General features: G+C 41.4%; 2 protein-coding genes across 2 annotated transcripts; one reads left to right on the top strand and one right to left on the bottom strand.

Moving 5' to 3' along the window:
* On the bottom strand, positions 5,047-6,852 carry LOC8054222 (probable protein phosphatase 2C 29). Its single transcript, XM_002468263.2, has 2 exons — positions 6,321-6,852; positions 5,047-6,218 (listed from the first exon to the last, which is right to left on the bottom strand). The coding sequence occupies exons 1-2, from the start codon at positions 6,610-6,612 to the stop codon at positions 5,332-5,334; spliced, it is 1,179 nt and encodes a 392-aa protein (XP_002468308.1). The 5' UTR covers positions 6,613-6,852; the 3' UTR covers positions 5,047-5,331.
* On the top strand, positions 10,995-13,664 carry LOC8054223 (54S ribosomal protein L51, mitochondrial). The gene is made up of 4 exons (XM_002465624.2): positions 10,995-11,150; positions 11,350-11,430; positions 12,025-12,131; positions 13,185-13,664. Exons 2-4 carry the CDS (start codon positions 11,351-11,353, stop codon positions 13,355-13,357), a joined length of 360 nt encoding a protein of 119 aa, XP_002465669.1. The 5' UTR covers positions 10,995-11,150; position 11,350; the 3' UTR covers positions 13,358-13,664.

Here is a 14,038-nt window from a genome sequence, read left to right on the forward strand (position 1 = left end):
TTCAACCAATTAACTAACAACTTTTAATACTATAATAATACAAACTTGATACAATCAGATTTCTAATCAAATGTATTATTGTCTAATAATCATATGTTAATAATTATAAATAATATAGTATACAATAAATGAATGACAAAGTATAATTTAAGAGATTGTGTCATGTTAAAAGAATGTCTTATAAACTAGATTGGAGGTAGTACGTTTATTATAAGGGCTAAGTCTAATATTATAATTTTTTTATTATATATATGGTTCTTTTTATAGATACTTGTGTGCCGCATGTGTATTTGCACTTTTTTTTAAAAAAAACTCCTAGCTCCGTATAATCTCCGGTGACCTGATCGTGGTCTTTGTCAGATAACATACTCTCTTCATCCTAAATTATGATATTCCAAAGATCTTGAAAAGTTAAATCATTTAAAATTTAATTAAATTTATACGATAGCATAATAACATTTATGATACTATCTAAGTACCATTAGATTCTTTATTAATTATATTTTTATAGTAATATCTATTTAATGTTATAAATTTTTCTATTTTTTATAATATTGATTAAATTTGAGATGCTTTAACTTTTCAGAATTCTTCGGTAAGGAGTAGGGATGAAAACGGTACGGATATTTTCCGACCGTATTCGAGACCGAATTCGTTTAGAGGATTCAGATCTGTCCGTATCCGAGTCCGAATATTCAACATCCGATACCGTATCCGTATCCGAATACTTAAATCGTATATTTGTGATGTCGACATCTAATCATATCTTATCCGACATGGTTGATATTATCCATATTCGAATCCGAATCCGACCAGAAATATGAAAACAAATATAATATCAGTGATATCCGTTCGTATCCTCGTATCCGATCCGTTTTCATCCCCACTAAGAGTACCGTATTGCCTAGTTTGCGTATACTGCACTGCAGTACCGTGACAACTGTCAATGTGACAAGCTAATCATCTACGGCCGACGGATTCATCTCCGAGCAGAACCTACGGAGCATCTCCGAGGGAGTCGCTCTGACGTTGCATCATCGTTCCATTCCTGACTTCCTGTCCTGAATGTGTACTCCGCCTACTCCCATTGTCCCATCAGTCGCCTGCACTGCAATTTCCATGAAAACGCCATGAATGCAGGAAGACGCATGGGTACTCCTAGGCCTTGGCCTTGTTTAGTTCACCCCAAAAACCAAAAAGTTTTCAAGATTCTCCGTCACATCGAATCTTGTGGCACATGCATTAAACATTAAATATAGACGAAAATAAAAACTAATTACACAGTTTAGCTGTAAATCACAAGACGAATCTTTTGATCCTAGTTAGTCTATAATTAGATAATATTGGTCACAAACAGACGAAAGTGCTACAGTTCCGAAAAGTTTTCACTTTTCGGAACTAAACAAGGCCCTGGTTTACTTTCCATAAAAATTTGCAAAATTTTTCACATTCTCCGTCACATCGAATCTTTAGACGCATGCATGGAGTATTAAATATAGACGAAAATAAAAACTAATTGCACAGTTTGGTCGAAATTGACGAGACGAATCTTTTGAGTCTAGTTAGTCTATGATTGGACAATATTTGTCAAATACAAACGAAAGTGCTACAGTGTTTATTTCCCAAAATTTTTCGGAACTAAACAAGGCCCTAGTTACATGACACCACATTAGGCAACCGGATACGGGGGAGACTTGACTGCCGAGAAGCCAAGGAAGAAGTCCCAAGGCCGTGTTTAGTTCGCAAAAAATTTTACAAAATATTTCAGATTCTCCGTCACATCAAATCTTTAGACACATGCATGAAGTATTAAATATAGATAAAAATAAAAACTAATTGCACAATTTGGTCGAAATTGACGAGATGAATCTTTTGAACCTAATTAGTTTATGATTGGACAATATTTGTCAAATACAAACGAAAGAGCTACGGTGTCGATTTTGTAAAATATTTTGGAACTAAACAAGGCCCAAACCTGGGCACCTCAGGAGGCTCATCTCGATCGCCGTCAACGTCTGGCCGATCCAAAGCAGCGCATCTCTCAATCAATTCATAACAACCTCAACGGACAATGGCCATCGAAACAAAAAGTCTTTCATTTTTTCCGCAGGCCTGCACGGTGCACGCACGCAGATGTTCCCATCCGGAACCGGAACGAAGGGGGGAAATGTGGCACCCACCCATCTGCTGCCGGCAGCCCGGCACGCGGCACGCGGGTTCTGACGTGACGCCCGCCCGGGCCCGGCGCCCCCGAATGGTTTCCGTGCGCGTCTGCCGTGGCCACCGGCACCCACCACAGTGTCACACAGTGAATCGGAGAAGGAAGAACGTACTGTACAGCTCTGTCTCTTTGCGCTGGCCGCCGTCCTGGACACGGTCTTGGTCAACAGGTCAGGTCAGTGGAGATGCCGATGGCTCGGACTAGTGGATGCTTGCGTAGACGACGGTCGACGGAGGATGCCGTGGGTTCGCCTCTGTTTCCAGGTGAGAGGTCCGGATTCAGCAAAGTCCCTCCGCCAAAAGTCCAACCTTTTTCTAGTTCATGTATGCTCTCAGTTGCAACGATGACGCCAAAACGCGTTAACACTAAGCTATACATATTAATATGTATAGTGCGTATATATATATACACTCAAGTATACTGCATGCACTCAAGTTGCGTGAGTCTGAATTCGGAAGAAACTTTGTTGACTAAACATGACACATGTTGTTCGTTGAGGCTTCAAACTGAGGAAACGATTCCAGGGACCACGGCCATAAAGGTTAGACCGACCCTCTCCCGACTGCCAACAGTTTTATATATCCAGGGCTCCACAAATACGATCTAGGGCCTTGTTAGGCGCAATTTTTTTTTTTTGCAAAATAGACATCATAGCAATTTTGTTTATATTTGATAAATATTATGTAATCATGAACTAACTAGGCTTAAAAGATTCGTCTGGTAATTACAGATAAACTGTATAATTAGTTGTTTTTTATCTATATTTAATGTTTTATGCATATACCGCGAGATTTGATGTGAATTTTAAAAAAATTCAAATTTTTTTAGAACTAAACAAGGCTTATAAAAGCTTATCTGATTTGGACAACGTGGGCGCTGCCGAATGGCAAGTTTTTCGCGTGGCTTACTTAGGCCTTGTTTAGTTCAAAAAAGTTTGCAAAGTTTTTTTAGATCTCTCGTCACATCGTATTTTACGGCACATGTATGAATCATTAAGTATAAATAAAAAAAATAATTAATTATACACTTTATCTGTAGCTTGCGAGATAAATTTTTTAAGCCTAGTTAATCTATGATTAAAAAATATTTGACAAATACAAACGAAAATGCTAGTGTCCATTTTGTAAAAAAATTTGAAACTAAATAAGACCTTATAGTTTATATTGCATACCAAAACCAGCTCCGGACGGCTGATCATCTCGCTTCTCGAGGGTGGCATGGCATACCATCTTTGGCCAACCACAACTCACCAAGTTATGAACAAAATATATTTGCTTATTTGAAATTTTATGGCTGGTAGATAAACTCAAGCGAACCTGCTCCTAACTCAACATACCCTCGGTCTTCCGATGAAGCACGGTCCCTGTTACTACTCATCTCATGAAAACTATGGGAATAAAGGAATACACGAATTTTTGAACGGTGCCTTTCAACGCCGCTGCGTGCAAAACAGTTACGAATGCCTTTCAACGCCCCCAAGTGTTAGTAAAGAGGATAAGACCCGAAAGCGTGCCTAGAAAAAGATAGACTCAAGCTATCTAAATATCTCTACCTACATAAAAAAAAATCAATGTATCTCTCTTTGCTAACGGTTACGCGTGAGCATACAAAGACCAGCAAATTCATTTTTTATTCATCCGGGCAGGAATGTTCACCACTCCGTGTTTTTTTTTTTGATAAATTCGACCACGGGAGGATTTCCACCTGGATATATATTTATTAACCCCACTGACATAGTACAACGGTTTGTTACATGATGTTTGAGTATTCTCAATTACATATCATTTTGAGTCGCACCATTGGTACTACAAGCTGCCATCACCAATTGCAGTAAGAAGAGTGGTGTCAAAACCTTCTCTATGGCATCGGTAGCCATAGTGAGAAGGGTGGTGTCAAAACCTTCTCACAAAAAATATATGCGAAGTGCGTCACGTGCGACATCATCCGCTTGTAGTGTCGTATGTCTATAGGTCCCACCAGCTAAGGCGATCCTTGTGGTCTAACAGTTTCCTTATGTGGTTAGCTGATCCGTACGATATAGAGATCGACTGTGTCACGCAATTATACCGTGTCGTATAGATGCATTTTGCAATGGTGTTGTATATGAATTTTTTTCCAACCTTCTCTCTCCTTTCTTGATGTCACTCTAGGAGTAAATTATGGACTACCTAAAACCAAAAAAGATAGTTAGCTTGTGGTGTAGTCATTTTCGTGAGAAAGTTGGCCCGTATTCCATTAAGAATGTAGAAATGTTTAGGTTGTCTTGCCCACTAGCAAGTCACCAGCAAGACTGGAGCACCCACCGAATAGCATTACAAGAGTGATGTTGAGCGAGATCATTTCTTAAATTTTCCCTCTACTTGCTATTTTGACTAGAAATATCTTTTTTAATTATCCCCTCTTTATCAATACAAGCTGGGCAGAATTCTGCCGGCAGTTTTTTTATATATTAAAAAAAAAACTCCATGATTAGTTCGTCCACCATTTCTCGTGATCCTGGACATCCGGGCATCGATGCCATCACTCTTTTTGACTCAGAGGTCAAGAATTATATTGCTGGTTGAACCGATCCACGATTGTTTTTGAGGAAACTGATCCACGATTGTTGCTGTCTTTCCACATCGCCATATTCCAAAGCAGACCGTCGCCGAGACCATAACCGCTGACGAGTGACGACCGGCTTGCCTGCTGCCTCACATGCAGTTCACTCGCTGGAAGGAGGTCGCCAGCGCCCGGCTGCTAACCAGCAAGTGCTGAGTATATTCATCTTCTCCATCGGTTGACACTGACAGCTATGAAGAACATAACATCGGAAGAGCAGATAGTAGCTAGAACTGTTGGATGCAATAGATTTTTTTTTTAAAAAAAGAGAGTGAGAAGAGATTGATGAAGATTTACAATCTAATGACACATGACCTGACACTGTATTAATTTCTTTACAAGCGAATTGTCCTTGAACGGGAAACAACTCAATTCATGCAAGAATCGGCAAAGATTCCTGCATTCCAAACGAAACAACTCAAGCATGGTTCCTATGTACACCTCTCTCGTTTAGAGAGCGAAGCAAAGCAATGGAAGAACACGCGGAGCGGAACACGGATCGATCCGTCTCAACGACGCAGGACGGGCTTGGTCGGGTCCTCGTGATCGCCGGCGGGGCTGTAGGAGAACACGTCCAGCGGCGCATAGGTGCCGTCGATGTCCTCGGGGCCGGACCTGGCGGCGCCCCTGCACTTGTCGAGGAAGAGCACGACGACGGTGATGTCGTCGTGGAAGTGCCGGCGCTGGCCCTTCTCGATGGTCCGGATCTTGTCGTACTTGACCTCCTTCTTCCGCGCCGCCTCCAGCTGCGCGGCACGCACCAGGCGCATGGCCACGCCTTTCCTCGGGCTGCTCGCCACGACGCCCACCGCGGCCTCGTCGCTGAGCTGCTCCCACAGCCCGTCCGACGCGAAGATGAGGAACCGGTCCCCCGGGCGCAGCTCCCGCGTGGTGATGGACGGCACGGCGCTCATCACGGGGCGGCGCAGCGGGAACGGGCAGAGGGACTGCTGCAGCGCCGGGTTGTTCCTGCAGATGTCGGGCTTCTTGAGGTACACGTCGCCGATGGACCGCGACACCTGGATGATCCCCTTGATCCGCCACACGCCGTGGCTGTTGAGCACGATGTGCGGCTCGTCCGGGTGCATCTCGGCCACCTCCCGCCGCACGTCCTCGTCGGCGACGTTGTGGTCCTGCGACAGGCGCTCCGCCACCACACGCCTATTCCCTTTGCCGCCGCCGCCGCGGCGGCCCAGCACGGCGCGCGAGTCGCCGAGGTTGGCCACGTACAGCGTCCCGCCCTCGATGGCGCCCACCAGGCAGCAGGAGCCCACGGAGACGATCCTCGGCTGCGACGGCCACGACTTCTGCACCAGGCCTATGAACTCCTCCTCCGTCGCGCCGAACGCCTTCTGGAGCACCTCCGCCGACAGGCCCCCGTTCTCAGCCGCAAAGCCTGCGCAGGGTCGTCTCGACATGTCAGTCAGAAACAGTCGTACAACATGCAGCCATATCGGGGATGATCTACAGCATGCAGGCAGCGATCGATCGAGCTCACCTTGGATATGGGAGAAGATGCGCCTGTTGACGAACCGCGCGGCCTCGGGCCCGCCGTGCCCGTCGAAGACGCCGACGAGCGTGGCGGCCGGGGCCGCCAGCACCTGCGCCTGGTCCTCGAGCGACTCGTTCGCCTGCGCCACGGCGATGGAGTAGTCACCGGACGCGTGCGCCTTGAGGGCCACATCCCACACCAGTCCGTCCGCCACGCCCCCTCCCCTGCCGGCGCCTCCTTCACCGCAGCAGCAGCAGCCGCCGCCGCAGAACGGCAGCCACCGCCTTAAACCTCTCATAGCCAGGACGAGAAACCCCCCCCCCAACCACTTCCCCTTCACTTGTGTGCGCGCGTCGCTGCTGCCTGCTGCGTGGCCCGGCGATCGATAGAGAGAGAGAGTTGCAGAGGCTGCTCTCGGTCGCTTTGCCGGGGTGTGGTGTGCGAGTGGAACAAGTGCTTGCAGCTTGGTGTGTGATGGTCGTGTATAGGCAGGCGGCAGGGGCCGATCGATTCGGCGCGTGTTCACCGGTGGACCGCGGGAGCACGGCACGACGGGACGGATGGGTGGGCTGGAAGACGCGTTTTTCTGGGTCGTGCCCTGCCGTTACAATCTTTTTCTTTCGGCCGCAGCGCGCGGGCGCATGCCTGCAAATGCCCATCTGAACGGGGCCGACTCCGGCCTGGATCTCTGGTGCAGTTGGCCACGGTTCCGACGCTGCTCTTTGGGCGTTTCAGGAGCGTGTCTGATCTCCTCCGTTTGACTTTCAAGGACAGTGACGCGTATCTCACCTGACACAGATTTTTTTTTCAGCTACCGTAGGTCTGCTTAGCACAGCACCGGAAAGGAAAAACACCGGCAGAAGCTAAGTTTGTGTTATGAGATTCTGCCTTTTAAACGAAGTTTAAGTTTGTATTTTCATAGACTGAATCACACTGGTACTAATTATTAAAAACTTTTTTTAAAGTGTCCATCTCAATTCTCATGAGACGTGTTAGAATAGAAACAAAAGGCAAACCTAAAAATTCACAAGAAAAACATTAAGGCATCAATATGGTAGACTATCATCGATAATTCGATATAGATTATATTTTTTGGAAAAATATATCCACGCCATTATAAAAATGCTCTAAACTTCTAAATCTATATCTAAACTACCCACTTTGTATTAATGAAAAATAAATTCAAGTAACTCCTAATCTTCACCTAAATTACAAATCTATGCCATTATAAAAAAATAATTTAAAGCAACCTCTAAATTTGTATATAAATTAGCTACATCCATCATCATTACAGATAACCTAAAGCAACACCAACCTACGTCATTATAAAAGTAATATAAAGTGGAACAATAACTAAAGTTTTACCTAAACACATGTAAGTGGAGTACGATGTAAAGCAAAAAACTATGAATATGGATAAAAGTAATATAGACTAATTGGTAACTGAAATCTATCATAGCTGCACAAAGATAAGAAAGTATTTATATGGTTGTTTTCTTGCAAGGAAAAAGAACCAAACGAACGTTTGGTTATCGCTTGTGTTTCACGAAAATAGAAAGATCAAACATAAGCAAATGATTAGTCATGGGGTCTAAATTCATTCTTTAATCTATTGTAGTTATTTCTATTAAAATTCTTCATCCACACAGAGTATGGGTTGAATTATTTATACACATAACAGAAAAAGAAGATTTCATCCATGCTAACAGGCGAATTCATCCATTTTACCAGAAATCCTAATACAATATTATCAAAAGACTTTTCTTATCCCATCCTATTATTGAAATTATTCCACAAGATAGTTGGACAAATGTGCTAGCATCACTGAACCAATCGGTCTCATTCATTAGGATCCTTGCGTTAACTTGCTCATCCAAGTCCAATTCTTTGATTTGACATTGGTGTCACTGTTTCTCTATTTATTTAAAGGTATATAATGGCACTTTTTTAATAATAGACAACATGCAAGTGAGTACCTAATGTGAATATCAAGATTTGTTGGATTAGTTTCTAGGAGGTACATATAGAGGTAGAATGTGTGCTTGTACACATTAAAACATTCATAGGGATAAGTGCGCCTATGATATGATCATCTACTTCTATGTTGTGTTTCGTGGGATAAAAACTACTTGCTTCAATAGGCACTTGTAGTTTATTTGTACATGCATGGACCATGTTTCGTCCGTGCTAAAGTACAAGCCCTCTGATTTGTTTCATAAGATGCACAATGATATACAATACAAGGTACTTGGTGGTACTTAAATTATCATATCATCAAGCATTGGCATAGAAGTTAATCACTATATAATATAATTTGGTATTTATTAGGTAGGCTCGATACTATAATCTAGTTAGCACACACAAATCACCGGTGCAATATTAAGTATCTTATCCACCTCTAAGCATCAGATGCTGGTACAGCGGAGAAAAACTATTTTTTTTCATTAAACATCTTTTTTCACTTCTCCTCTAAACATCATTGCTCTTAATCTAGGCTCCCTAACAAAAGCGCCACTCCAACAGCCCACTTACCCCACTGTACCTGATCAACAACAAGGCATTTGGATTCAACACAGAGCATGCAGTTTCAATAGTTCACATGTGTGTAGTCCTTTTTCCGTTGTTTTGATTCCCAAAACATGATTTAAAATTGATAAATTTTAAGACTTGAGAGTTCCTGACTTATATTCCCTAAATTCCAAACTATTTGATGTTTTAGCTTTTCTAGATACAATATTTTTATTATGTATCTACATTAGACATAGCGTGTATATAAGTACATAACAAAATATATGTATCTATAAAGCTAAAGTATCTTATACTTTAGAATCAGAGGATTAGTATCTATCTTAGGCCTTGTTTACTTCCACCCAAAATCCAAAAACTTTTCAAGATTCCCCGTCACATCGAATCTTTAGACACATGCATGGAGTATTAAATATAAACGAAAATAAAAACTAATTACACAGTTTGGTCGAAATTTACAAGACGAATCTTTTGAACCTAGTTAGTCCATGATTGGACAACAATTACCACAAACAAACGAAAATGCTACAGTGTCGCAAAAAAATTTCGGACTGGAACTAAACAAGGCCTTAATTAAGATATTTTATGGTATTTCTATCTTAAAAGAAGGTATAAAAACAATATTAGAAAAATGTGCTAGCTTAAATCAAAATGCTCCAACTTAAGAAGAAAATAAATTCCTTCTTTTAAGGCAAAAGCATGTTCTAGCTTGTGAAGAAAAAATTATAGATTCGCTAGAAAAATGTTGTAGCTTCACAAGAAAATATTTCTACTTCATGACCAAAATGTCTCACGCCTAGCACAAATTTACTCTAGCACCAGAGAAAAATTGTTCCAACATAAAAAAATATAAAATAACAAGAAATTTTTTGTAGATTTTGTAGAAAATGCTGACGACGTATTTATGTGAAACAAAAGGATAATAAAAAAGGATTAGAACACAAACTTAAAAAGATCAATAACAAATTTTACTCCTAGTCTAGTGACAAACATTGAAAAGCTTCACTAGTGGATCTGAAAACGAGATGATTATTAATGAAAAGAGTTACACAGATAAAAATATTTAGAAGCAAAAAATTAAGAGAAGAACCAAGTGTCATGGAAAATGAAAGGGAAAAATAAAAAAAATAGGAGAAAGAATGAAGCAATTTCATGGGCCGCTGTCCCTAACGAACCAGCGTAGTCATTCGCGTGTACTCGGGAAAAAAGGAAAAGTCAACTTTTCTCTCTTTAACTTTTGTAAAAGTATGCTTAAACTTCAAAACCGGGCAAACCACCTCCCTCAACTTTGAAAATCGTGTGTTTTACCTTCTTGTCCTAGTTATAAGCTGTTTCTTTTTTATTTATTTTGGTTGAATTTTTTAAAAATCATAATAAATCATAGAAAAATCATAAAATGAAAAATATAATTTTGTTGGAATCCAGATGAGTAGATCTACACAATGAATATATAATGGTATGCTTTAGTATAAAGTTTTGCTGTAGATTTTGATCTATTATTTTCTATAATTAATTAAAATAATTCATAACTATAGTTTCTATAGCCCAATTATGGTAAATTTTTTATGGTGGTCTAATTATTATATGCTTAATTGTAGTAAAAATTTCATACTCATTGGATCATGTATAACCTAGTTATAGAATTATTTAGGGTTCATGCTTGTTAAATCTACATAAATCTATAACTAAGGTATACATTATCCCATGTGTATGAAATTTTTATTATAGTTAAAGTATAGAATAATTAGGCACCATAAGAATTTTACCACAATTGGATCATAGAAGTTACACTTATAAACTATTCTAATTAATTACAGAAAATAATATATCAAAATCTACAATAAAACTTTTTACTAAAGCATATAATATTATATATTCACTATGTAGATCTACTCATGTAAAATCCAACAAAATTATATTGTCTATTTTATGATTTTTTTAAAGATCGGCCAAAATAAATAAAAAAGACAAAACCACCTTTAAAGCCGCTTATAACCGGAGCATAGAGGTAAAATGTACTGTTTTAAAAGTTGAGGAAGATGATTTGACCAGTTTTAGAGTTTCATAGAGAAAAAATGGACTTTTGTAAAAGTTGAGGGTGAAAAAGTAGCCTTTTGTTTAAAAAAACACAAAAAAGAGGAGTGGTCGGCCCATTAGCGCGCGCGAAAGCTAGCTGTAAACAGGCCCGGAAGAATATCGCTCTCCTGCGTTCACCTGGCGTGCGCGACAACGGGCGACCGCCGCCGCCCTACTCCCAGCTGCCCAGGTCTTCGTCGGGCCCTTTGCCGGCGGCGAGTACCCACACACCAGGTATGTCCGCGGTCCGAACCTTCTCCTTCCTTCCTGCTTTGCAAAACTGAGCACCTGAACCCTAACTTAATCTATTTGGCTATCTGTATTCGGATCTGATATAATCAAAAGTGTATATATGAATCATGCTTGCTTCGATTTTTTTATCGGTTCTACATGTGTACGCCTATGTGCTTTATTGGGTCCACCCCTTCGGCAGGATGGCGCTGAGGGGAGTTTGGCAGCTGCAGAAGCTCGTGGTAAACTACTGCGATTGGGGAGGGAGCAGCAGGGGCATCAGGTATGATGATATAGTTTGGTTCCTCACGCGGTAGTAGTGCCATTAGACCACAGTGTTTTCGTATGATTTCCTTAATTATGTTGCTAGAATTAGTCAAGGTCCTGGTAATACATGTTCTTCAATGCGGGAATTGGTCGGATGGTTGGTTGAATTTGCCCAGCCAAGGATTCGTCAGATGAGTGTAGTGTGTATGCAGTTACAATTTGGAAGTTGGAAACTGAAGACAACTATCATGTTGCTTCTTTAGCTTTTCTAGGGCATTCATGAGTAGAAGTTTCATTTGTAGACAGAAATGTGTTGTGGGACTAGCGGGTACTGATGTCTAGGAATGAGTTAAAAGAGAGGCTCATTTAGTCAGGATTTGGACCAATTACATGCTATTTGTTGCAACAATAGAATCAGGCACTCTGTGCAACTGTGCCTGTGCTTCTGTTCGTTCATCAGATTTTAGCTTGAGCTATAGTGCTTTCCTTGTATAGTTTAGTGGCAGCTGTATGGGCTTTAGATCAAATATGGTGCTGGTTAGTACTATTCATTACTGGATATCAATGCCTGAATCTGCTCTTTAACAACTAGCACCTTTTCTGATTGCAGGGCCTTCATGGAGGCACAACTTCCAGCCTTTAAGGAAAAGAATCCACACTTAGAAGTGGTGACAGAGCTTGTCCGCGGTCAACATCCTAACTTGAAGGGAATTTACAGTAAGATCTTGGTTACTTTTCTTTTCTGTTGCAATTAATGAATTCTGTGGAACTAGTTTCCTGATAGGGATACAACTTATGGTATGGATTGGCATCGAGAAGACGCTACAGGAATACAATGTAGGTTAACCTACCATGTTCAGTTGAAAATTGCATAGCATGGCCTTTTCTGGGTCTTCATCTTCTCTCTCTCTGGGGAAGAGTGGAAGTTGGGAGGGGAGGCCCCTGCCTTAATTTCATTAATGAAAGAAAAAAGCTGTACATGTATAAACCGAAGTGGCAAAATAAGTGCAACAGGCAAGCACAAAGAAGGATGAGGTGTAAAGAATGTTAAATTAAATGAAAGGCAGAGAGAGGAGAAAGTAAGAAGAAAGGAAAACCTCATGACAGGGTAAGAGATGAAGAAGTGTAAAAGAAAGAAGTAAAGGGAGATAAAAAAGAAACGGAAAATATAAATATCAGCCTTGAATCTCACCATATGAATGTGAACTTGAACTTCCATCTTTCTGTTCCCGTATACCATCATCTATGTGTCCAGGCTGTGATAGCATCCCTCCTTGAATCCTTATTTGCTCTGTTTTTCTCTGTTCTATCTGCACAAGCTTGAATACCTGTTCTTAATAACACACCTGAAGGTGAACATATCTTAGTGTAAGTATACCACGTCAAGATAAAACCTCCATTGGAATTGTGCACATTTCTTGATCCTCATCAACATTGGGAGGATGGATGGTTACACCCATCTTGGGATTGGATGGAATAGGACTGGTTAGCAATTTTTTTTGGGATATAAGAGGACTGTCAATCCAATAATTATATGGATTGATACAGATTCTTGTATTGTCAGTTTGATCCTTTATATGGGGCCATTACAATACTGTATGCACTACCACAAGCAAGATCCTGTAGGATAGGATTGATATTTTCCACTAGTGAAAAAAAATTATTATGGGATTCCTATAGCTGCTGTTTTCTTGTTGTCTTATCTTTGTAATTTCCACAGCTGAGCTGATTTTGTATTTTCTCAATTTTCTAACTAGCCTTGTTGTGCAGAAAACCATAACGAGCGAGTGGTCTGTGTGAGAAATTTACCGCCAGAAGAAATACTCCTGCAAGCCACCAGGCTAAGGAACTCCCTGGGCAGGAAAGTGGTGAAGCTGCGAACCAGACACGTAACGAAACGGCCCAGTGTTCAGGGGACGTGGACAACGGAACTGAAGATGTGAGAGCCAAGCTACCAGCCAAGAAAATGTCAGCTGTGTCAATAACTTTGGTAGAGCTGCCGTAGTGCCGTTATGCTAGCCTATTTCAATAGCCAAACTGTTTACACTTTTGTTCCGAGTACAGTCTAGTCATAACATAGATACACTTGGACCTTGGAGTTTCTTTTTAGTGCCAGGCCGTCACATTTGACATTTTAGTCTGGTGATATCTGTCTCCTATATTAGACCAGTACCTTGATGTTTCAGCTCGCGAGATTTTGTGAACACATAACTTTGCTATGCTATTGTTATGACCAATGATTTCTGGTACTGGTAGAAGTGGGGAAAAAAGATGCCTGGAACTGTCACCAGATTCAGCCATACAATTATGCTGACAGTCAGCCCGTCAATCATATTGGTGTTTAAGCACACTAGAAGAATCTATCAGCCATTTAACAGTATTTTTTGTTATGGTTTATCAGCCAAACCAACAAAGCGGAAGAATGATATCTGCGAATCCACGTCTGACTATTGACTGCCAGTCTGACTAGTGACTGCCAACGCGGTAAGCAGTCAGTTGAAGCCGTCAATCAACGCGGGTGGCAGGGGCAAGCCGACGCGAGAAGCCCAGGCACGCCACGGCGCCTTGGCCTCTCCTAGTCCTGGAAACCTCCACCCGGCCTCGTTTTACCAACACCAGCGCGT

The sequence above is a fragment of the Sorghum bicolor genome, chromosome 1, assembly GCF_000003195.3.
Source record: "Sorghum bicolor cultivar BTx623 chromosome 1, Sorghum_bicolor_NCBIv3, whole genome shotgun sequence".
NCBI lineage: Eukaryota > Viridiplantae > Streptophyta > Magnoliopsida > Poales > Poaceae > Sorghum > Sorghum bicolor.